Raw genomic sequence first — 26,261 nt, 5'->3', positions numbered from 1 at the left:
GGGATCTGCAGCCTGTGAAGCATATCACCTCAGATTCCCAGATTCCTCAGTCAGTGCTCCCTCCTCCAACACTCCAAATCGCAGTTATACCCAGAAGGTCCGCCAGTATACCCACTGACCCGTCCGGTGCTGTGGTACTTGCAGTTATCTGCTTCAGCAGCCCAAGTGCACAGCGTTCCTGGGTCAGACACCGGCATACAAATGTACACATACACTTCTTCCTCAACACCAACATGTGGAAAGTTTGTGTTTGTTCTGTTTGATTTTTCTTTCCCAGAATTTGCTACTGTTGTAGAATTTGTTGCAAACTCTAGGAAACATAATAGACCAACGATGCTCTATGTCTGATTAAAAAAAATGAACACATTTTCCTAAAGATTATAGAAGAACTAATTATATGGAAATGTGACAATAGTTAGATATTGTACAATAGATTATCAATTTAAGATAATTTTTTTCAAAAATGTCATTGATTATATCTATAAGTATAAATTACAAATATCAGATACTTCAGTATGTGCCAAGTGTGGAAAAATACACATTTTATGAAAAATGGACATAAAATTTAAATATGGAAGCAAACCAGAAATCCTACAATTGGATAAATGATCTCATGTATAAAAGATGAAGTAGGAATTATACCCCTGATGAGAAACCAGACACTGGCAATCACCTGTAGAACCGACCATTGCAATTACAGGAGGTTCAATTTCATTTTGGCGCCAACAGGCGTTTTGCGACGGAGGAAAGAGCCAGGACGCTGGTGTCTGACTCAGGAACTGAAACGCACTCGCCAAGGAAAGGTGTGCACTTGGTCTGCTGAAGCGGATAACTGCAAGTGTCACAGTACCGGCAGACGTGTCAGTGGGTATACCGGCGGACCTTCGGGTTAGAACTGAGATTTGGAGTGTTGGAGGAGGGAGAACAGACTGAGGAATCTGGGAATCGGAGGTGATTGCTGCTAGGATCTGCAGACTGTAAAGCAATCTTGCGCTGTAAGGCTTGTCCTATAGAAGGTGCGGGCGCGCGTGCACGTGACGCACGCTTTGTGTGTGTATGCGGTGATCGAATGTAGTGTGTGTTAATGTTAATAATGAATTAAATAATATTTTTAAAATAAAAAAAGTTGCACAATTAAAATAATTTTAATTTATTTAACTTTGACACACACACACACACACACACACACACACACACACACACACACACACACACACACACACACACACACACACACACACACACACACACACACACACACTACAGCGCCGTTAGCGGTGCAATTTCATTCTTTTCCCCATCTTCCCCCCTGTCGGCTGGCTCCACGCTCACTGCCGTGCGTGCGGCCCTATTATAGAAAGGCTGACTAATCTCAGGCAATTATATAGCGGCCGCGCGCACACCGCACTTATAGCAGCTCTAATGAAACATGGGTAAAGCAGCCAACTGATCAAAGATCAGCAACGGTAGCAGTTTGAAGTATTGCGGTACCACTGATTTCAAAGAAACCCTTCAGAGATCTGGAGGATCTATATATATCTATATATATATATGGTGATATACTTATTCCACTTCTTACATCTGATGAGTTATCTATAGAAAAGAACATCTTAAAGGCAATAGATTGTTCTGAGGGGGCTAGGGGTCCCTCTCTGTTTCCGTGCACCAGATCAGAACTTTATTTACCCACTGTGGTGGAGTATTGCTTAACTCACATACTTTTTGTATATCTTAAAGGTAATATCACCCTCTATTATACATAACCAAGTTTTATATACAGCACCAAGTTGGATACATTTCTTCAATCAACATATACATCATTCTCCAACAAATTGCTCCATATACAAGGAACATTAAACAAAATTATATATATATATATATATATATATATATATATATATATACACACATATACATATACATAGTGAAGATTGAGATAATGTGTGTGGCTCAGGCTATATGAGGACAGACTACCATCACCTCTATTTTGGCCTAACCACCATTTTCAGTGTTTGCTTGTATGTATGCTTATCTGTTTTATTCGTGTATGATCTGTAATGTTTGATTCTGAGTATCGCTTCTAGATGTAACTAGCCCTTGTGTAATTCCTACGAATCATGAAATAAATTGAAATTGCATTCGTAAGAGGTTTTTCCTGCCTTAGATATTTCTGCTGACCTTAGGTTCTGTTATCTGACAAATATAGTAACACACAGGGCTGGACAGGGAAACTCCTTTATGTCACAAGGTCAAGAGGCCCACATTATGGTAAATTATAGGATAAGAATATGGCGTATGTAGCATATTTATGTATCAATATGTATTTTTGTATAAGTTATCATATTGTTTTTATCTCTATGCCAGCCCCCTTAAGGGGCGTATTACTCATTTTGAAATGTATAAAAATGTGATACCAAGCAATATATTTTGAGAGGCATGAGTTCAAATTTGAATTCTCTCTCACTTGTACCATGGTGCTGATAAACTCGCTTGATACTTTGAACCCTTGACTCATTGATTTTATTTCTACGCTTTCACAACATACATATATACATAAACACACACACACACACACACTTCGACAAACCTATACATCTGCACGCCCCGGGCGAGTGGATTTAACATCGTGGCGAGCTCCTATTGGCCCAAGCAGCACACGTGTTTTTTTTTTAATTTTCCCTGCTCGCGCGTCCCCGGTGCTCCTGCTGCCCGCAGTTATGGAGGTGGAAGCGGGGGTGTTCTCCTGTCTTCGGCGCTCCCGCTAGCCGCAGTTATGGAGGTGGTAGCGGGGGTGTTCTCCCCCCCCCCGGTGCTCCGCTGCCTGCGTGGGGGGGAGGGGGGTAGTGGTGTTGATCGCGGCCTTTCCTCTCTTCCGACCCCCACGTGTGTATATGAGAGTGTGTGTGTATATGGGAGAGTGTGTGTGTGTGTGTGTGTGTGTGTGTGTGGATAGGACACCAGAGGTAACCCCCCCTCCCCAGTCACCCAGCGCGCTCCGTGTCTGTGTCGCCCTCTCCCCGTGTCTGTGTCGCCCTCTCCCCGTGTCTGTGTCGCCCTCTCCCCGTGTCTGTGTCGCCCTCTCCCCGTGTCTGTGTCGCCCTCTCCCCGTGTCTGTGTCGCCCTCTCCCCCACTCTGTGTCGCCCTCTCCCCCACTCTGTGTCGCCCTCTCCCCCACTCTGTGTCGCCCTCTCCCCCACTCTGTGTCGCCCTCTCCCCCACTCTGTGTCGCCCTCTCCCCCACTCTGTGTCGCCCTCTCCCCCACTCTGTGTCGCCCTCTCCCCCACTCTGTGTCGCCCTCTCCCCCACTCTGTGTCGCCCTCTCCCCCACTCTGTGTCGCCCTCTCCCCCACTCTGTGTCGCCCTCTCCCCCACTCTGTGTCGCCCTCTCCCCCACTCTGTGTCGCCCTCTCCCCCACTCTGTCTCATTCTGGATCTGGATATCTTATTTATCCTATATATCTTAACTGCCCTATATCTACACCGAAATAACCTACAGTATACTGCTTTCTTCCAGATCTGGCTCAAGCTTCACACAGGAGACATCAGAATCCCCCCTTACCCAGAAGACAGGTAGGGAACACCTCCCCTCCAACATATAACATTGCGGGAATGAGGTACCTGGACATTGAGGGACTGCGGATCAGATTGCTGCTTTAGATATTGTTAAGCGGGGGGCGACCAGGCACTGGTTAAGTGGTTCAGGAAACTAATGATTCACATCTGGCTTTTTTTTTTCTAAATCCGACACACACACACACACACACACACACACACACACACACACACACACACACACACACACACACACACACACACACACACGTAACAAGGACTAATTGTAGTATAATGTAATACAATAAATACATTTGTCAAAAACGAATGGTGTTCTTACTAGGAATTAACGCAATTTTTTTTTAAAGCGGGCCTGGGGGCGGAACGAGGTGGCGAGTAGATTTTTTTGTTCGGCTGAGTAGATTTTTGGGTTATTTGTCGACCACTGTATGTATATATGTATATGTGTATATGTGTGTGTGTGTATATATATATATATTTATAAAACAATTTTTCTCTCTCAATATTTGGAACATGGAAATATACCAACTACAATATATATTGTTTTCTTCTTTGGAGGGCTCCTTTAGTGCTTTCCCTGTTTCCAAACTCAGAAGATTTGTCTGAAAGCCCCTGGAGCTTCAATTTGACAGGAAGCAGGTGGGGGTTTAGTACAAGTGCTCAAACCCACTGGCTTCTAATACTTGCCCCTGCTTGTATGGTTTTTGGAGGCATTGTGCTAATTCTCCTGCTTTTTTGCTTACATTCTATGCTATGTCAAACTTCCTAATTAAGAACTCAAGGAAACAAGCGGATCTGGTGCAACATACTTTTCTAATAGCATGTTGTGTACGCTGCTTTTTTTATAAAGCTCCTTAAAAAAGTTTCTTTAAAAAAAAAAAAAAGGGAAATTTACTAGAATCAATATAATCAAGGTAAATAACTTAACCAAAAAAAGTCTAAAAATAAGAAGTACATAGTCCCCAGACAGATCTCCAAAGCAACACCTCTGTTTCAGGGCTTCCTTGCCCTTTCCTCAGGCTGTGATAAATATGTCAAAACCTCCAGTTCCTACATACCTTATCGTAATCATTCTCTCCCCATTCTTGTCTTTTTGTTTGTCAACATCGATATGGGCACCAGTAACATCCTGGATCGCAGTGATATTACAGCCACCTCTCCCCATTATTCTGGATACCACAGAAGCAGGTACTGAAAGCTTCTTTGACCTAGAAAATTAGTAGTTGTGAGGATACACATGCACTGTGCCACAAATGGATGAACCAATATGCGTTTCAATATAGTAAAGTATTTTATAAAATATAACTATACTCTATTTCCATAACATTGAGAAAAAAAGACTAATGTCGGACTGTATTCACATACAAACTGTTAGTCTACCAACCTTCTAACTACTTCCTTCCAACCGTCTTCTCTTTTTTGTCCTCTTTTAGGGCTGCTAAGATTCAGCTTGCCAATTGGCGATGCAATTGGACCTGAAAAAGTTTTGTAACTGGACAAGGGACTATGATGCACTTCATTTTCAAGTCTGTGTAAAAATACAAAACATAGTTTAAAAACGACATAGGTATGACTATTTTGTTTAGAAAAGGAATCCTCATTATTTTTTGTGAGCTTGTCATATGCAGTACCAGAAAACAAAATGTACAAATGTGACCATTATAACAAAGGTAGCAAAGCTATTTAAAACAAAATGTACAAATAAATACCTCCCTACCGCACTCAGTCACACTGATTCTGTGTCCTTTAACAGTGCAGTAACATGAGTCACTCAATACTGGGTGTTTCTGTAGCAGTAATTTGAGGTTAAATTGCACCAGGAACAATGGGAGTCAGCCATTATATCTACTGGTGCAAAACATTTTTCCTTGGGCTCTATTCGCTCAAGCAGAAAATGGTGGAAGAGATTAACTGTAGCACACATCTATACTGTATTTATGGACATTTACAGGATAATTTATTTTCTACCAAGAGCTTTAATTGCATAATTTGAGGACTTGTTCAAGACCATAAGGAACTTTAATAGTCTCAAATCAGGTACTGTATTAAAATTAAGGCAGTCATTTGCTCTACTGCTAAATATTAATTTTCAGTGTGCCAAACATTAAGCAGTTTTAGAGATTTAGACAATGTTAAGAGACCAATAAAGCATTAAGGAGTTTAACATACATTTCAATATTAAAGTGAAGCAGAAGATAAAAACAATGTCAATGTTTTCAACACTGACAATATCAATATTGTAAACCAACCTGGTCGGGATTTTGGAAGTGGACATACTCGTCTTTTCTTCATGGTGATGGAGCAACAATGATGCATATAAATGCTCTCCAGATGAACTTAAATCAGAAGAGCAGCTTAGTTCGTGGCCTTTATCACTAGTGCTGCTCTCACTGTTGCAATCATTATTATCCAAGGTATCAGAATCACTGTTGCCACTAGCGCCACCACCTCTTGGCTCGCCATTTATTTTATTTGTATCTGCTTTTTGTAGCGCTAGAGACATGTGCTGGTCTTGCATAATTATTTGCATGTTGTTTGGAGAGGTATCTTTGGTTTTATTTTTCTTATTTTTTCTATTTGTGCTTGGAGTTGTTACTACATTAGCTCTCTTCTTCCCAAACACATTTGTAAAAGTAGCCGATGTTGCAGAGATACCAATTGTAGTCGTCGTGGTTGCACTAGGAGGCTCTATGGGCACATCTTCCTCCACTAAAGGCAAAGTTAAAGGAATACAAAAAGACAATTTAGCATATGTTAAAAGTGAAAACAATTATATGTGTCATTTGGTTGAAAAGTTAAGGGCTCATCAAAAATAAATAACAAAAAAATAATAATAATTTGACCTTTTTAGACAGCTTAATGTACACCAAACTATTTAATGAGCTACAAAACAAAGAAATGCAGGGCTTAAACTTCTAAACTTGTTGAGACGAATGTGATATGTTGCAAAAAAAATGAAAACAAAACAAAAAAACTTAAAGGCTAAATTTATAATTATTTCAAAGTAGTCGGCATTCAACATTTATCAACATGTACAAACAAAATTAGAGGGGGCATAATTGTACAGCATAAACTAGGACGCACATCATTTCTTTTGAACGTTACAATAATAAGATCCATATTGAAAAAAAATATACACTGCGCACAGACTAACCACCTATTCTATACTACCACATGTAAACCAATATGCCCAGATTTGTACATTTTCGCTTACCTGAATGTGAAAAACAAACAAAAAGTATATCAAATATATGTACTTTATATATAATTGCGCTTTAGTAATGGGTTTGTGTGCTTGACTAAACGTACGAGGAGTTAACAACACAACTCATTTTGTAATAAAGCACATTACAGGCATACCCCGCATTAGCGTACGCAATGGGACCGAAGCATGTATGTAAAGTGAAAATGTACTTAAAGTGAAGCAATACCTTTTTCCCACTTATCGATGCATGTACTGTACTGCAATCGTCATATACGTGCATAACTGATGTAAATAACACATGTGTAACAGGCTCTATAGTCTCCCTGCTTGTGCACAGCTTCGGTACAGGTAGGGAGCTGGTATTGCTGTTCAGGACGTGACGACAGGCGCATGCGTGAGATGCAGTTTGCCTATTGGGCGATATGTACTTACTCGCGAGTGTACTTAAAGTGAGTGTCCTTAAACCGGGGTATGCCTGTATATATAATACAGAATAATGTAATGAAGCAGAAAATGATAGGTTGCAACACTGACATTTCAGAGAGACTGCCTGAAATGTATTAAATAAAAAGAAACTAAACAATGTCCATTAGGGATTCCAGGTTTAAATCGAAAACACCACCAATTGTGGCTTTAAAACTGATAAAGACCGGAAAGAGACATTTAATTTAGCGGTCAATGATTTTCATTGGCGAGGGGGGAAGTGTTCTCACATGGTGCTCTTCCAAGGACCATATGAATACACTTGCGAGGACATGCAAGCAGGTACGTGAGAAGAGGCAGCAGCAGCCCTATGTACCAGGCAACCAGTGGGGTGTGGAGGAGCCAAAAAAAGTGAGGCAACCCCTGCCCCCAGTACACCGACCCACCCACTACCCAGGACTTGGACCCCTGCCATGGAACCCCTCAGTAACCATGTAAGATGGAATCTAGGCTACGAGGTGTGTGTAAAAAAATGGAAAACACAGAATGATACTGTTTTGCATTGCTATAAATTATTTAAACACTGATAAACAGCTTTTAAAAACAAAAACGAACATTGATTTTCCCAAAAAATATAAACACCCGAAAATCAGAATCCCCATCTATATCTTGGACAGAAGGTTAAATTTATACAATGGGTCAAGTGAACAGCCCCATAAATTTACTGGATTATAGAACAGAAACCATAGTGTAGTAGGTTAGGTTTGCACCATGATTTTGCAACAATACCTCCAGTTCCTGCTTTAACACACTGATCCTTTTACTTCATTCTTACCCTCTATATCATTTTCCTCCTCATCTTGAAGGTCAAATATCTCTAGAGGCTTCTCCTCCTCCTCTTCATCTTCTTCATCATCATCTTCCAGTTTCTTTTTTTGTTCTTCCTTTTTCTTTTTCCGTTTTTCTTTCCTTTTTTCTCGCTTTGCTGCAAGAGCCTGTTTTCGGCTTTCTTCTCTTGACTATAATAAAAATGACGTACTATAAATATATTATATTTATTGTATTAGATGTTATCTTAATGCTTTTTATTTACTTCCATTAAGTAGATGCAATAAACAAAATAAATTTAAAAAAAAAAGAGAGAGAAGTCCGTAAAATTGACTTTAGCAAGTCAGTAATTTTCTTTTAAAAGAAGTGTTAGGGTAGAATGATCAGCACATATGTAAATAACGCAGTATAATTAAATCCACCAAAGCAAAGCTACTCGAAAGGCAGCACTGGATCCGTACGCAGACTAAGTGCACCTTGCCTGGGTACATACAGGCATACCCCGTTTTAAGTACACCTGTTTTACGTACACTCGCAAGTACGTACATTTTTTTAAAATTGCACCTTACCCCCTGTGTACGTACATATGCTTCGAGAGTACGGACACCAGGGGGCAGCATGCGCATGCTGCGGCGGTGTGCCCTCTCTTATTCTCCCCGGCTCCCCCAGCGCTTCGTTCCCCGGCTCCCCCAGCTCTTCCGTTCCCCAGCTCCCCCAGCTCTTCCGTTCCCCAGCTCCCCCAGCTCTTCCTTTCCCCAGCTCATCCTCTCCCCGGCTCTTCCAATCACCCGCCCCCCTCTCCCCGGCTCTTTCAATCACCCCCCCCCCCTCCCTCTCCCCGGCTCTTCCAATCACTCCCCCGGCACGCTGCTTGAGGTAGGGGAAGAAAGGGAGGAGGGACATGCAGGGAGGGAGGGTGATGTGAGGGACATGGGGGGGGGGTGTGATGTGAGGGACATGCAGGGGGTGTGATGTGAGGGACATGCAGGGGGGGTGATGTGAGGGACATGGGGGGTGATGTGAGGGACATGGGGGGGTGATGTGAGGGACATGGGGGGGTGATGTGAGGGACATGGGGGGGTGATGTGAGGGACATGGGGGGGTGATGTGAGGGACATGGGGGGGTGATGTGAGGGACAAGGGGGGGGTGATGTGAGGGACAAGGGGGGGGTGATGTGAAGGACATGGGGGGTGATGTGAGGGACATGGGGGGGTGATGTGAGGGACATGGGGGGGTGATGTGAGGGACAAAAGGGGGGTGATGTGAGGGACATGGGGGGGTGATGTGAGGGACATGGGGTGGGTGATGTGAGGGACATGGGGTGGGTGATGTGAGGGACATGGGGTGGGTGATGTGAGGGACATGGGGGGGTGATGTGAGGGACATGGGGGGGTGATGTGAGGGACATGCAGGGAAGGGGGGGTGATGTGAGGGACGTGCAGGGAGGGGGGGTGATGTGAAGGACGTGCAGGGGGGGGGTGATGTGAGGGAGATGCAGGGGAGGGTGATATGAGGGGTGCTGGAGGAGATATGATAAAAAAATGTAGGGGGTCTTATACAAAGTGTATTGGGGGTCTTTTAAAAATGTATTGAGGCGGTGGGGGTCTTTTAAAAATGTATTGGAGGGGGCATTTTTAATATGTATTGGCGGGGTGGGGTTACATGTATTTAGAGGGATGGGTTTTTTGGTATGTATTTTGTGGGGGCACTAGTAAGAAAAAATCAGCTGACATTAAAGATTTTCTTTCTATAAAGCCTACTGTATTTATTTTGGTTACAAATGCATTATTTACATCAGTTATGCATGTATATGATGTTTGCAGCATCGTAAAATGGAAAAAAAGTAGTGCTTCACTTTAAGTACATTTTCACTTTACATACATGCTCCGGTCCCATTGCGTATGTTAAAGCGGGGTATGCCTGTACTGTATTTTATATTCTGCTCCTAGATCTGTTCTTACCTATACCTGTAACAAATTTTAAAAATAAAAAAGGTGATTGAAATATTGAAAAAATTTCCATATACTGTACCATCACTTTAAATAGAACCGGGGAATAAGGTACTGTAAATTCACTACTGAATGCATGACAAATGGACTCCAGCAATTCAGAAAATAATTATCTGTACCTTCTCCAAATCAAGCTCTTTAAGCAGGATGCTTGCGTTCTTGTTAGCTTCTGCAGCTTGCTGGTCTTTTGCCTTTACAATTGTTTCCATACATTGATGGCATTTTTTCAAAAGATCCTGTGTTTAGCAGAGAAAACATTTTACAATTAAGCTTTTTTACTTTTTTATTTATTTGTAGATCAGAAAGTGGCACAAGTAGCCGACTTTAGCATAATCAGAATTGTATGGGGCAAACATAAGAATGATTCTTATATGGGTCATTCTAGAATTATAGAATGAATGAAGGACCGCCAAATAAATGGCCAAATGGCAATTGCAATGTTAAGGTTTCATAAACAGGGCCTAAGGTCACACATTGATCTAAACTAAAATGGTTACTAACAACAGCCTTAAATCGCCGTAATTTGCATTCTAATTTACATAATTAAAGCAACGGTTGATTACCAATGGTCAATAAAGAAAAAAAAGTGCACATGGGGATGGATTTCATAACTGTGTTATAGACAATTGATACCACAAGAAGAAAATATCCCTACAAGTTAATTTATACCAACATCTGGTAATTAATTCAACTGCATGACAGATCCAATACCTCTGATTAGTAAATAAAGTCCCAAGTCAAAGATCTTTACAATGCATACAAATGTTTATTAAATTCAAGTCTACATACCCTTAATGGAACAAACAAATATCAATACCCACCTTGTCAGTAATAGTTGCAATGTATCGCATGCACTCAATATCAGAGGGAAATTGATTGACTTCTTTTACCAAAAATTGTACCACTTTTAAATGACCCTGCAAACCAAAATGTAAGAAGAAAAAAATAGACTAGTAGTTAGTACCAACATAAGCAAATTCAGTAAGTTAATCAGCAAGTGCTGAACGTGATTTCTGGAACACAATAGTAATCCTTCAGAATAATATTCACTACAGTCCTAATTCAAGAGAGTTGGATTAAAATTTTTTTTTTAGATAACCTTCATTTAAAAAACAGCTGATTAACTTTAATTATCATCCATTTGTAGAGTTTGTCTAAACAGTTTTGAGTTTCTGTTTCATACAACAGTGCTTATGCAATGATAATGCAAACAATAATTCTACAAAGGCATTATTTAAATAGTCGTAATTGGTGGGACACTACTGAACAATAATTATTATATCTTTGCAAAGACAGAACCACAAAATTAACATTCAGCTCTGAAACATATTAGGCCAGATATACTTCTTTACCTTCCGAAATGCTGACATTAAAGGAGTAATTTTTCGATTATCTGCAGCATCCACATCAGCACCAGCCTGCACAAGCAATTGAACTACATCAAAGTGGCCACCATTAGCTGCTAGCCATAGTGGTGTGTTTCCTTTCTTATTTCGTACATCAATATGTGAACCCCTGAAAAACAATATGAACCCGATTAATTACTTAAACCAATACCTCACTGACGTCTTCAGCTCTGTTTGGACAAACAGGATAGCAAAGAGTACCCATGAGTGTTTGTTTCTTCCACAGGTCCCCCCCGTGTTATGTTATACAGTGGTTAGGCTGCTAGCAACCACTTCTGGGCAGAAACATGCAAACAAGCACCCAGTTAGGTGTCACTTGGCTTCCTATCCATTTTATTGCATCGCTTACCCAGATTCTTAACTACATTAAGCCACTTTCATATAGCCAAGTTCGGGTCAACGAAGATTAATGCAGTATTCAAAAGGTCTAGACAATCCCTGTAATAACGTGGACAGGAAGCCAACAAAATGACAGGTTCCCTGGGCGTTCTCATTTGCACGTCTCTCTACCCACAACTCAACTGTGGCTTAAGCATTGTACAACAGTTGACAATTAAGTGAATCAAGCAGCTTTGGGGAACCACATTTATGATTACAGCTTTCTGTGAGTTAAAAAAGGGACAAACGCCCTACTAGGGATGTCTACTTATTTAAGTTTTACTTTAACATTATGGACAGATCTAAAAACAAGTATTTTGTGGACAACCATCATCCTAAATCATCATAAAGGGGAGTCCCTATAATATGCACCTCAGTACTCAGACAATAAAAATTAACCTTTGTTTTTTTATTTTATATTAAATAGAAATGAATCAAGATGATAATTACAAAATATATATACGTATAGACTTATCTAAAAAGCAGGATGGTCAGAAGACTGACCCAGAAAGTAAATTAGCTCAATAAACAATGTTACTAAGGTTTATATACCGAGGAGAAGGAGGGGGCTGCAACCAGTTATGAATAAAAACGCTTTATTAAGTGGTCAAACAAAAGTACATGGTCACTTTGACGCGTTTCGGGACCTGCGTCCCTTTATCAAAAAGTGAATTCGCGTCTGCAAGCATACCTGTTACATGCTGAATCCCCCGCCCCCAGCGATGACGTCACGGAGCCAAAACTTGCGTGAGTTGGTCAGAGAGACCATCCCATTGGCTGAGAAAGCCACCAATGAGAAGCCTCGCCGAGAACTCGCCCCCCCCCCCCCGTGAGCTGTGGGATCGGGAGCTACCTGCAACTGGCATGCAAGAGAAATAGTACATAACACAATGTGAACTGATGTAAAAACAAGTGTAGCTTAAGGCTATAATAAGTTAAACAAAACACGAATAAAAACAACATTAACATGGTGGAAGTGTCTAGTATGCATTGATTAATAGCATAACATGAATCTATAAGGATAATGAAGTTGAGTCAAGGAAATGATTAAACAGAATCAGTTCACATTGTGTTATGTACTATTTCTCTTGCATGCCAGTTGCAGGTAGCTCCCGATCCCACAGCTCACGGGGGGGCAAGTTCTCGGCGAGGCTTCTCATTGGTGGCTTTCTCAGCCAATGGGATGGTCTCTCTGACCAACTCACGCGAGTTTTGGCTCCGTGACATCATCGCTGGGGGCGGGGGATTCAGCATGTAACAGGTATGCTTGCAGACGCGAATTCACTTTTTGATAAAGGGACGCAGGTCCCGAAACGCGTCAAAGTGACCATGTACTTTTGTTTGACCACTTAATAAAGCGTTTTTATTCATAACTGGTTGCAGCCCCCTCCTTCTCCTCGGTTGTGCTCCGCCAAGGCCCCCCCTGGGACCATCCTTCTCTCTGCTATGCTGGACGTGATGCACCCATTTAACAAGGACAGAGCTGTGCTGAAAGAGGGAGATCTCAGTATCATGGACTGATATGGTATGTACATTTTGGTTTTGCTGGGGCTTGTTTGGGACCTTTATGGTATATATGGAGATCTGAGCCAGCCACATAGCGTTACCAGTACTCTTATACCACTGCATTTATTGCTTATTTGAGTCTCCCATAGCACTTATTATTGCTCTCATATACCTTGTTCAAGACTTATATTACACTATATATACCTATCCCTGGGACAGCTGAGACCTGACTTTGGGAGAATATCCCTCACCCACCATAACTTTTAGATACTTTTGGTGTATTTATTGGTTGTATCAGATATTAAAATAGCTAACTGCGATCTAATAGGTATAACATTAAATAGTCCAGCTGGATCAGCAGGCAAGTAACAGTATACAAATATAATTGTAAAGTTACAATTACTGAATGTAGCTACAATCTGTCTCAGATCAAAGAGAAATGTCCATGCATGGGGAACATCCTAGTATTCAGGTGGAAATACCAACCTTAATGATAAAAGAGGCCTAATCTAACCTGTTCCATGTCCTAAACCAAAAACTGCTATGCCAATGATTCACTAATTAGTAAAAGGTCATTACACACCGGTAAAAAAAAAAAAAACGGGAGGGTTACTCCAGGGCCCACATTGCTGTTAAAGCGCACTTCCTTGAACAGATCATCCTACTAAAGCAGTAGACCAATTTCGCCTCCTAAAGACTTCTTCCTCTGACCAGGGCCATGGTCTTATTCAGCATTTGTAGCGAGTGGAAACCCACGGTCTGAGTGAACACATTCAGATATGGTGCAAACCCAGTACAGTGCTACATACTGTACACACACTTTTTTTTTAGCTTAATTGCACAAACTCATGTAGTTAGACTATAGTACATTATAATAAACTTTATAATTAGAAAAAAAAATGTAAATGGGTGCATCATTAAAATAATGTTATTTTATGGAGTTAACCCATACCATAAATGTTTACCACAAAAGGAAAAAAACAGAGAAGAACAGTATAGAAGTACCATATGTTTCTATATAAAAGGGGAAAAGACAAAACCCTCACTTAAACCAAATGAGTTAAGGGTGTCCATTGTGAACATAGTTACATAGTTACATAGTAGATGAGGTTGAAAAAATACTTCCGTCCATCAAGTTCAACCTATGCTAAATTTTGACAACAGATACTTTATCCTATATCTATACTTATTGATCCAGAGGAAGGCAAACAAAAAACCCCATTAAGGGGAAAAATTAATTCCTTCCTGACTCCAAGAATTGGCAATCGGATTAATCCCTGGATCAACATCCTTCCCATGTATACTTATTTGGTATATCCCTGTATACCTTTCCCAACTAAAAAGATGTCCAACCTTTTTTTGAACAAATCTATTGTATCTGCCATCACAGTCTCCATGGGTAATGAATTCCACATTTTAACTGCCCTTACTGTAAAGAACCCTTTCCTTTGTTGCTGGTGAAATTTCCTTTCCTCCAACCTAAAGGGATGGCCCGAGTCCTTTGTACTGCCCGTGGGATGAATAGTTCTTTTGAAAGCTCCTTGTATTGTCCCTGAATATATTTGTATAGAGTTATCATATCCCCTCTTAGATGCCTCTTTTCTCATACATTTTGATTATTTTCTTAGTATTTCCCTGTTCCAATACCCCCCGTCCTAGTTCCTGATGGAATATGTTCACTTCCAATATATTTTAAAGCACTTCTTTTCCCTCCATGAATATCATTAACATGTATAGATACAGAGATGTTCTGTTTGTTTCGTATTGCTCCAACATGTTCTAGGATCAGTCATTGAAATGGACGACGGGTATTACCCAGGTATTGTTTGCTACAGGAGCATACGGCCATATAAACCACCCCCCTAGTTTTCAAGTTGATAAACTGGTCGGATGGAAAATAACATGGTATTATTCCATTTGGAAAATGTTTTACCTGGAATCATGTGCCGACATAACTTACTATCTGAATATTTGTACTTGTCACAAATATATTTTTTCAACTTCAGTTTTTATTGGGTTTTACAGTGCATACAATGTGCCACATTCCATAGTTTGGTATCACCATACCCATATAAGTACAGCCTCCATCCCGTATGTGCAGGGGTAGAGCACCAACATTTCTCAACTTTGACTCACAACATTTACACACTGGACTTGACAAACCTAACCCACATGACTTGGACAAGACAACAGTAGGTTTACACAGAAAGGAAAAGAGGGGGGGAGTGGGCGGGTTGGGGCGGGACAGCCTTGAACTTGTTGTATGGATGTTGCATCCTTGATTTCATCCTTGCGGCTGTATCCTTCCTAGGATTGGAGGCGTCACTGTCCTGTCATCAAGTCTCTGGGCCCGTCCTACCTGTCTCCTAATTGATAGTGCCTGAGTCTTGCCCCGTCATCGGAGAACGCAATCAACTATTAATGCAGGATTGCGTCGGCATCTACCCCTGGGATGTCTGTTCGGGCAATCCATGGCGCCCATACTTTTAGGAAATTTGAGCCAGAGTCGTTGACCCAACTAGTCAACTGTTCCATCTGGCACACGTGCCAAATTCTATTCCGAATTTTGGGGATAACTGGAATTTCATCTCGTTTCCATACTGCTGCGATCTCACATCGGGTGGCGGTTGCGAAATGTGCAACCAGCTTGTGTGCCGCTTTTGGCAATCCCTGGATTCGCCTGCCCAAAAGGAACAGCCACGGATCCAGGGGGATCTCCAAGTCCAGGATCCTCTGTAACCATTCCCTAATGTTTTCCCAAATCGGGACCACCCTCGGACAAGACCACAGCATATATTTTAAATCCGCTGATTCCCCACACTGCTTTGGGCAGAGAGGCGAATACCCTTTAACAAATTTAGATAGTTTAAGTGGGGTATGATACCAACGCATGAGGACCTTAAATGCGTTCTCCTTTAACGTGGCACAGACCGAGCTTTTGGCTGCAGCCTGAAGGATATGATCCCAGTCTTCATCTTCTAGTGTCTCCCCTAAGTCAGTCTTCCATCTCGTCATGTAGTTGAGTCGGGGCTCGTCAGTCGTTCCAGGACAGATCACTTCCCTGTACATCTGAGAGGTTAGTCCCCTTGTGTCCGTTCCTCTAGAACACATTTGCTCAAAATTCGTTCTTAGGGGTCGAATTGGGAATTTATTGTAAAAAGCTCTGATCTGGAGGTATCTAAATAGTTCCGAGTTTGGTACTCCTTTTTCTGATTTAATTTGCTCAGATGTTTTAATGAATTTCCTCCCCTCCAGATCTTTGAGTCGTTTATAACCTGACTGAGACCAAATTAAAAAGTTTTTACTAAGCATCCCCGGAGCGAAATCTGGGTTCTTGAGTAATGGGGTCATCAGGGATTGTTTGGTGGTAAGCGTATGTCTAAATTTGGAATTCTCCCATACCGCCAGAGAGTTCGCCACGGCCTGCAGCCGCATCTGTATTGTGTTTCCACAACGTTTGGGTAGCCAGATTAAATCGTGCAGCTCAACTGGTGGACAGCAATCTCTCTCCAGTGCCACCCATCTCCGCAAGGACGGGTCTGCGTGCCAGTGGACAATTTGGCTCAATTGGGCTGCCTTGTAATATGCCAACAAGCAAGGTACCGCTAATCCCCCTTTTGTGACTGGCCTTTTTAATATGCTCTTCGCAATTCGCGGGCTTCTGTTCCAAATAAAATTCAATATTCGAGACTGTAAGGAGAGGGCATCAGCTTGTACTAAAGGTACCGGTAGGGTCTGGAAGAGATAGAGCACCCTTGGGACGAGGTTCATTTTAATACTATGGATTCTCCCGAACCATGAAATACCATAACCGGCCAATACTCTGAGGTCCTCCCTTAGAGTCCTGAACAATTTCGGGTAGTTTGCTTTATAGAGTGAATTATAATCTCTGGTAATATAGACCCCAAGGTAGTTGATAGAGGAGGCTTGCCATTTGAAATTGAAATGTATTTCTATCAATTTTTCTACTGGTCGTGGTAGATTTATGTTGAGGGCTTCTGATTTGAACTGATTGATTTTGAACCTGGAAATTTGATTACATTTTCCCAAAATCTCAAAGACATTAGGCTGGGAGCTGAGTGGTTTAGACAGTGTCAGGATCACGTCATCCGCATACAGCGCTACTTTATGAGCTTGGTCCTTTACCTCTATCCCTGAGATATCGGGGCTTAGGCGAATATGCGCTGCTAGAGGTTCGACACACAGGGCGAATAACAGCGGGGACAGGGGGCATCCCTGTCTTGTCCCGCTACAGATCTTAAATTGATCAGAGGGGAAGCCCTGGTGTCGGACCCTAGCTGTAGGGCCATTGTATAATGCCAGGATGGCCTCGAGAATCCGTCCTTCAAAGCCAAATGCTCTCAATGCCTCCCTCAGGTAGGGCCAATCTATTCTATCGAAGGCCTTCTCCGCGTCCAGACTCAATACCATTGACGGGATATTACGTTTCTTGGCCAAATCAATCAGATCGATTATCCGTCTGGTATTGTCTGCCGCTTGCCTGCCTCCGATAAACCCCACCTGATCCGGGTGTATTAGTCTGGGAAGGACGATACCCACCCTGTTAGCTAAAAGTTTAGAGAAGATTTTTTACATCCGAATTAATCAGGGAGATGGGCCAGTAGCTCTTACAGTCTGCCGGGTCCTTACCCGTCCTATGGATCAGTGAGATGGAAGCCTGGAGTATCTGAGTTGGGAAGGGGGCCCCTGCGAGAATGTCATTGAATAATTTCAGAAGTTGGGGGGCTAAAGTTTTCAGGTATTTTTTATAATATAGATTTGAGAAGCCATCCGGACCTGGAGCCTTGGCTGGCTTAAGTGACTTTATTACCTCAGCTAGTTATTCCGAGGTAAAGTCCCCCTGTAGCGCTTCTCTCTCTCCTCTGCTCAATTTGGGTAATCGTGCCTCTTTTAAAAAGACTTTAAGTCTCTCTCCTGTTTGTTGTGTGTGGCTGACCTTATCTCCATCATAGAGCGTTTCATAATAACGTTTAAAATCCTCCACGATCATTCTAGGATTGGAGGTAAGGTTCCCCCCCCCCCCCCCTTCCCCGGGTCCGAATCAATGCGATACAGTAATTTGGAAGCCTATTTCGTAGCTTATTGGCAAGTAAGGTATCTGGCTTGTTGGCTTTTTCGTAAAACTTACGCCTTGACCATGCCAACTCTCTTTCGGCCTGGGAGGTTAGCAACAGATTGAGTTTAATTTTGGTGTCCGATATCTCCTTCAGGATATCATCCTGTTTACGGGCGATGTGGGCCTCAGAGTTGTGCCAGTCTCTCACTCAGCTCTTTTATCTTAGCCTCTTTCTCTCTCTTTTTTTTGGCGGCCAAATTCATCAAAATCCCTCTCATCGTCGCCTTATGGGCTTCCCATAGTGTCGAATGTGAGGTCACACTTCCCTCATTGATTTCGAAGTATTCTTTTAATTTATCCTCTACCTCCCGTTCGGTTACCGGGTTTTTCAGTAGGAGCTCATTCATTTTCTAGTTCGCTCTGGGTCTGTCCAGCGAACTCAGTGTGCACCGCAGCTCTATCGGTGCGTGGTCTGACCAAGAGATGTCATGAATCCCTGTGCGGGAGATCACTGGGACCACCACCCTGCTCGATAACAGGAAGTAATCTATCCTGCTGTATCTGTTGTGGGGGTGGGAGAAGAAGGTATATTCTCTCGCTATAGGGTGCTGCTCCCTCCATATATCCACTAATTGGCAATCCCTCATCCCCTGGTTGAATGTTAGTATGTCCTGTTTCTGAGGTTGGTTAGTCCCCGTGCATCTGTCCAGGTCTGGGTCTAGCGTTCTATTAAAGTCCCCCGCTAACAGGATATTGCCTTGTGCTTTGCTGTGTAACAAGTTAAAGAATTGTGCGAAGAACTCTGGGGCGTGTTCACAGGGAGCGTATACAGACGCCAGCGTTAGCGGTTGACCTTGGATGGTCCCTATTATTATAATGTATCTACCATCTTTATCTGTGTAGGTCTTGGCTACTTGTAGTGTCAGCCGATTGTGTATGAGAATTGCCACCCCACTTTTATTAACAGGCGCCAGGTGATGTGTCCGGTAATCTTTGTCTAAGTATTTAGGATGGTTATGTTGGGAAAAGTGAGTCTCTTGCCTTTTTGCGGATGTAATCCCTGAAGGAGATTTTTCTTTTAATAGGGTTATTGAAGCCTTTCACGTTGTGTGAGATGATTGTTATTTCCTTACCCATTGTTTGGTGCGTATGAGCTGCAGCCGCTGTGTACCTGACCTGTTTGTCTATGGATGTCCTTATCTTGAGGAGGCTCCAACCTCTGTCGTTCTGTTTGGGCGTTCTTAGCCTGGGTGGGGTCAGGGTTGGGGGGATACATAAGGAAAAACTGGGGGAGACAAACACATAACCACAGTGTTATTACATTTATACTGTCCTCGGTTCCTTGGCGGGAACTGGGAACCGAGTCCATTGCCTTTGGGTGCCGGAGGGTCAGGGCGGGGCACCGCTCTCATCGAACCGCTACCACCCCCCCCCCAAAGGACTTCGCCAGAGCCAAGTGTATGAGCGTCACCTGACTCAGGCTCGAGGTCCATGCGGGTTGCTAGGCAGGTCTCTCTCCTGATACCCCTGCCCTGCCTTTCCTGTGAACATAACTGAACAAACCTTTGTTAACCGTAGCGCTACTTCCCTGCTAATTCTATGCAAAACTTAACCACCCCCTTAACTTCTGGTATTGCTTGCTTCTTCCTGTGAACTACGACTTGGAGCCCCCCCCCCCCAAGCTTAATGAAAATACCGGCGTCCCCACCCCTTCGCGCCCCTCTCTCCTTCTTGGTTTAGGTTAACCATTTCCTTTTTGGCTGCTCCACCCCCCCTCCTGCCGCTCTTTCTCTTCTCTCTCTTCTTTATACCTTCGTACCGTGCTCCTCTCCTTGCGTGCTACTCCCCGTCCCTACCTACCGCTCTCTCTCTCTCTCATCACTTGCTGTCTTTACCCGTCTGCCTCCGATCCCGTGCCACTGCTGTCTACTCCCGCCTCCCTAGTATCCCCTCTACTCCTACCTCTCCCGTCTCTTCCGCTCTCCATCCTCTCTAGCTCCTGTATAACTTCTCCCTTCCTTCTCTTACCTTCCTAGCTCCACTCTTCTTCCTACACTTGACATCCTCGCCCCTTCTATATAACTTCCCCCTCACAGTCTACTCCTACCCTTCCTTTCCCTCCTTACCCCCTTCTCCTCCTCTTAACCCTGTCGTCTACCTCGGACTTTCCTCTCCCCCCACCTATAAGCCTACTTCCTGTATCTCTCTCTACTACCGTCTCGCCTCCCTCTCCTGTAGAGTGCCCACAACTATACCTTGCCTCCCCTTCCCTTTGTCCCCTCCCCTTCCCTCCTCTTCCTCCCCTCCCCTTCATCCCCTCCATTACAGCTTTCTTGCTGTATGTGGCTCCCCGCGGGGAGCGTGGAGCCGCTACTGCGACTCACCTTATGGTCCCCCCTGCTGTGCCTCGCCGCTGTGTCCCCGGCTGCCGTGCGCATCTTTCATGCTCCTCGGCCGCTGGAAATGAGGTAACTCTGCCGGATCTACCACTTCCAAGATGGCCGCTCCTGCTCCGCCCTCTGACGTCACCGGAAGTCCGGTCGCCGCCATTTTGGATCTTGTTTCGCGCCCGACGGCAGGGAAGCGCGCGCTCCCTACCTCTGCTCCTTTGATATCCGGGGTTTGCGTTCCGGCATGCAGCTCCTTCAGCCTCGTGGCAGCCGCCATCTTCGGATCTGGGGCCCCAGGTACGTTCTCTTCTGCCATACTGCATCCCGGTGGGCGAGCCGTTCCTCTTCACCTTTCTCCGCTGTCGGGGTTCCTCCGCTCCTAGCTTGGTGGCAACTTTAAACGTTTATTAGGGGGTATAATAACTTGGCGAACTGGGAGAGTGTGTGGCTGATGGCACCACTACCATCCACCCTCCCCCTCAGTCCTTATCTTTGGACGCGCCCGGTCGGGGGGAGCGTCCCGCTGTAGTCCAGGTGGGGTCTGGGGTCTCCACTGCTTCGGTCGCCGTGACGGGGCTGTTTTTTTAGACCCAGCTTCTGTAAGAAGGCGTCCCCTTCCTCCAGCTCCCGCATAGAGACTGGCCTCCCATTCCGGACCACTAGCAGACCAAATGGGAAGGTCCAGCGGTACCGGACGGCCTTATTGAGTAGGATCTTTGTGATAGGGAGGAGGTTCCTTCGTCTTAATAGCGTAGTTGGGGACAAATCTTGGAAAATTAGGAGGCAAGCCCCTTCAAAGTCAATTGCTGGGCTGGCTCGGGTTTTGCGTAGCACTGCTTCCCTAGTGCCATAATAATGCAGCCGCACTATTATATCCCGAGGTTGTTCTGATTGAAGGGGCCTTGTCTGTAACGCCCGGTGGCAGCGGTCCATTTCCAGCCTTTCCCTCGATATCTCCGGTAGCAGGGATTCCAGCCAGCGTAGCACATATCCCTCACAGTCTCCCTCTATCTCTGGGACTCCTCTGATGCGCACGTTATTCCGCCGGTCTCTGTTTTCTGCATCCTCTTGGTGCTCTCTTATCTCATTTATTTGTTGTTGGAGATCAGTAGTCTTTTTTTCCACTTTTTTTGTGGCTTTGGTCGTGAGGTTCAGCTGCTTTTCTACCTGGCCGGTCCGCTCCCCCAGGGATCCCACCTCCTTCTTTAGCTCCTTTATATCTGCTTGAAGGAGCGTTTTGATGTCCGTGTATAAACGATTAAAGTCCCTGAGCCTCACCGACATCAGCTAAGGGTTGTCACTCTCCTCCTCTTCCCCGTCCTGTTCTGTATCTGATCCCTGGTTTGTGAGAGGCGCCGCCATTTCAGGGACCGGTTTGTTCCTCCTAGAGCTGCCAAAGTACTCCGGTTTTTATGCCTCCTGAAAAAGGTTATTTTCTAATATTGTTTAGTGGCAGGGCACAGAGCTCTCAATCTAGACGACCATGCTCTTTGCCTCCCACCATGCACCTCGTCACAAATATATTTTAACAACCTTTCATTGTGGGGAGGTACAAAGTCACTATGTACTAGAAAGCGGAGCATAACTTTGGTTTACAAGCAGCCTCCCATTTTCAAGACTTTTATACTGTGGCTATGTTACCTGATGTTTAGTTTTTTACCTATTAGTTTACAGTTGGTTACTCTAGTATCACTCTGATATAACCAATAACTACACAAAAATTATCCATACCTTCGTAACGTTGGCTCAAACAATTTAAATTCGGGGGTCACAATTAAACAGTTTTCTGACCATCCTACTTTTTATATAATAGTATATACATAGATAATTTAAAAAGTATCCTTCGAACTCCAAATCTCCTGGTTTGGTAGGATTATTTAAACCAAAATGAATATCCTCCCTAGACTCCTTTATTTTTTCCAAACGCTCCCTATAGACATTACCATGCCTGAACTTAAAAATATACAAGCCCATACACTGGCGACCAACTTTATTCTTACTTGGCTAGCTCCGCGAATTTCAGAAGATCCCGGCGATGTGCGGTTTTGTGTCGTTTTCTCCCGGGGTGTATTGCGTTATTTTCGCGGCTATGATTTAAGCATTTTATTCCCGCTGGCTGCAATACTGCAATGCCGTATAAAAACGCATGGGGGAGTTTGCGAGCTGTTGTCTTTGAAGCCGAGAAATTCATGAATTGTAATGCAGTATATACGGTATATATACAGTATATACTGTATAACAACAACCCCTATAACCCCTAACATACACATACAGTACTGTATATGCACATCAATGATACTATAGGCCGGCGGGGGCGAGATGTGTTTGCAGCAGAGAGAGAACCGCTGCTCTCTCTGCGCAAACATCGGCACATTAAAAATTATTTTAAATACATTTTTATTCATAGTGTAGATGTGCAGGGGGTCTCCGGAGCTGAACCGCGTTGCTTTCAGGTCTGGGGACCCCCTGCTCCCCGAGATACGGCCCCCTTTATGAGGTGCCGGTATCCCTCTGCGTTTAAAGGTCCCGATCACGTGACCGCGACATTTAAACCAAGCAGAGGGATACCGGCACCCCCTAAAGGGGCCTGTATCTCGGGGAGCAGGGGGTCCCCGGACCTAAAACAAAAACGTTTCTGCTCCGGAGACCCTCTGCAAATGTACAGTATAAATAAAACACACACATCAATAAAGAATCGTTCTTTACCTTAGCGGCTATGTGCTATGGTAACGAAGCAGCATTTCTGTATTTTAATAATATTGTACAGTGGGCAGGGGGTTCCCTGAGCCAGAAATTAATGCTCAGGGGACCCCCTGCTCCTGCACAATTTTATTAAAAATACAGAAATGCTGCTTCATTACCATAGCTGATAGACGCTAAGGCAATGAAGGGTTAAGGCAGAATAAACAATAAATACATTACATACATATTTATAATGTGTGTTTTAAACCTCCCTGCCTTCACTGTAATCTATGTAAAAAACCCTCCCCCTATTGTGTGTTTTAAACTTCCCTGCCTTCACTGTAATCTATGTAAAAACCCCTCCCCCTATTGTGTCTGCTAAACTTCCCTGCTTTGACTAATCTGTGTAAGCCCCCCTCCCCCTATTGTGTCAGTTAAATCTGCCTGGCCTGTGTTTACTGTGAGTTCAGTGTACTGTATGTAAATGTGGGGAGGGGGATCCCGTGTAAATAACCACACCCACACCCACTACCCACTACCCACCTGCACATGGCCCCTCCGCTGCTGCAAAAAAGAGACAAAAATTAAAACATACAAAGTAATGTCCCCTAACCCCTTAATCACCATAGCGGTTATTAACCGCTACAGTCATTAAGGGGTTAACCCACCCTCACCCACCACTCGGGATGCCTACATACCCTCCCACACTAACCCCCCCCCCCGTGAGGCCTAACCACCCAGTACCCACAAGGGAGGCCTACCCACATACCGTTGGGGAAACCCCCCCCCCACCCACCCCCCAGTACCCACAATAAAAACAGTAGTGACCCACAATAAACAGCATTATATTTATTAAATACATTACCCACCCCCTGTGCCCCCCCATAAATACAAGATTTATCCTTTTACATACAGGGTTCATAACGCAGACCCACGCGAGTCCCCGGTGGGCTGGCGGGGCACCTGGACAGACCTACAGTTTACCAGCAGCCCTTTTTACACAGGTTCGGGAGGCCTGCTGGTGGATCCCGCCAGCACCATGGCCCCCAAGTGGTCTTCTTGGGTCACCGTGGGCAACAATTGGGTCCCCACGGTAGGCCCGCGGATGTCTGGGAGCCCCGGGTCAGACCCACAGGTGTCTGCGGGGCCTCGGGTGGTTCCCTCGGGGGTCTGGGGAACTCACAGGTGCTCACTACGGGTCCGTGGTGCCCCCACAGAAGTGGGACCACACATCATCATCCCCGCACCTACGGGTCGGCGGTGCCCCCACAGAAGTGGGACCACACATAGTCATCCCCGCAGACAACGGGTCCGCGGTGCCCCCACAGAAGTGGGACCACACATCATCATCCCCGCATGTGTCACCCGTGGAACCACCAGCCTGATACCCTTGGGATACCCGAGGATACCCACAGGTGGTCTCCAGAGGCCCCACGCAAAACCACGGAATCAAACCCTGAATGTAAAAAAAATAAACCTGGCCTATACTTTCAATACATACACCCTCCCCCCCAACACCTACAGTACAATAATGTGCAAAATAACTATTATCCAGATATGGATAATAGATTAATTGCCCATTATTAAAAACATTAACTAGCATATTCAAATAAATAAAGTACTATTGACCTCATCAATTCGAAGTGTCCGTAGCCAGCAACATCCTTGTCTTGCCCACAACATACATAGCAAATACAAAGCCAATACATTGCAATTAACCCCTTAAACACCTTATCAGATAATAACCGCAAAGGTGATTAAGGGGTTAAGCCACACAGGCCCGATACCCACCCTTCACCCATGAATTTGTACAGTGGCTTCATCATGCAAATATATATATATATATATATATATATATATATATATATATATATATATATATATACATACATACATATATATATATATATATATATATACATATATATACACACACACACACACACACACACACACACACACACACACACACACACACACAATGAACCAATATACAAATAAATGTAGAAGGGTTATCAAAACCATACTGTCCTACAACCAAACACTTCTCCATACAGACACTACATTAAAATCAATTTCCTTTAATAATCCTAACTGATCTCACAATCTATATCATCACAAACCAATGAAAAGCCAATGAAACACCTCACATTCCAATATAAATGATGCATAAAATCTATGCACCATATACATTCTGCAAATGAATCAACCAAGTAAACAAAAATCAATTAGCAATCATTATTTACATCCCTAAACAATTCACACTCCATCCCGAACAATGAAACAATTAACTAATTCACGCCTGGAGCAGAACAATTTAGCCTGTGAAAAAATATAAGTACCAACCAAAATACAACCTGTAAAACCAAGGCTATCGCTGACCTCCCTCAAACACACAATACAATACCAAGGAATACATCTATCTAATTTTAAAATACTTTAAACTCACAATAATGCATAGCAGCATAGACAAATTAATTTAAAACACATCAAATCAAGCTTTTAAAACAACATCATTTCTTACCCTGTGTGTATATATCTCTCTAGACATATATACATACATACAGTGGCAAGAAATGATATACCACAAAAAAAAAAAAACACATGTTAAAAAACCTTTTGAAAAAATTAACAAGTTAAATAAAATACATTTCTTTACTGTAGTTCACTTACCATTACTTGCCCCCACCGATTCTCGTTGCGCAGCTTACTCACGAACCAATCCACGATAAGGAACCCATAAAATAATAAACCATAAAAAAATAAACATTAAACTAAAAA

General features: G+C 43.5%; 1 protein-coding gene across 6 annotated transcripts in view; it reads right to left on the bottom strand.

The window, feature by feature from the left end:
- The window catches only part of ANKHD1 (ankyrin repeat and KH domain containing 1), a 302,432-nt gene that overhangs the window by 45,669 nt on the left and 230,502 nt on the right, over positions 1-26,261 (bottom strand). For all 6 annotated transcript variants that reach the window (XM_075601701.1, XM_075601697.1, XM_075601699.1 and 3 more), the window contains 7 exons: positions 11,394-11,556; positions 10,863-10,958; positions 10,161-10,277; positions 8,039-8,222; positions 5,825-6,284; positions 4,960-5,103; positions 4,634-4,783 (listed from right to left, as the gene is read on the bottom strand). In XM_075601701.1, coding sequence (XP_075457816.1) covers positions 4,634-4,783; positions 4,960-5,103; positions 5,825-6,284; positions 8,039-8,222; positions 10,161-10,277; positions 10,863-10,958; positions 11,394-11,556 — 1,314 coding nt within the window. The remainder of the gene's footprint in view (positions 1-4,633; positions 4,784-4,959; positions 5,104-5,824; positions 6,285-8,038; positions 8,223-10,160; positions 10,278-10,862; positions 10,959-11,393; positions 11,557-26,261) is intronic.

This window comes from Ascaphus truei, chromosome 5 (genome assembly GCF_040206685.1).
Source record: "Ascaphus truei isolate aAscTru1 chromosome 5, aAscTru1.hap1, whole genome shotgun sequence".
NCBI classification, from domain to species: Eukaryota; Metazoa; Chordata; class Amphibia; order Anura; family Ascaphidae; genus Ascaphus; species Ascaphus truei.
Note: the sequence above shows the minus strand (reverse complement) of the source record. Positions and strands in the feature narration are given on the sequence as shown.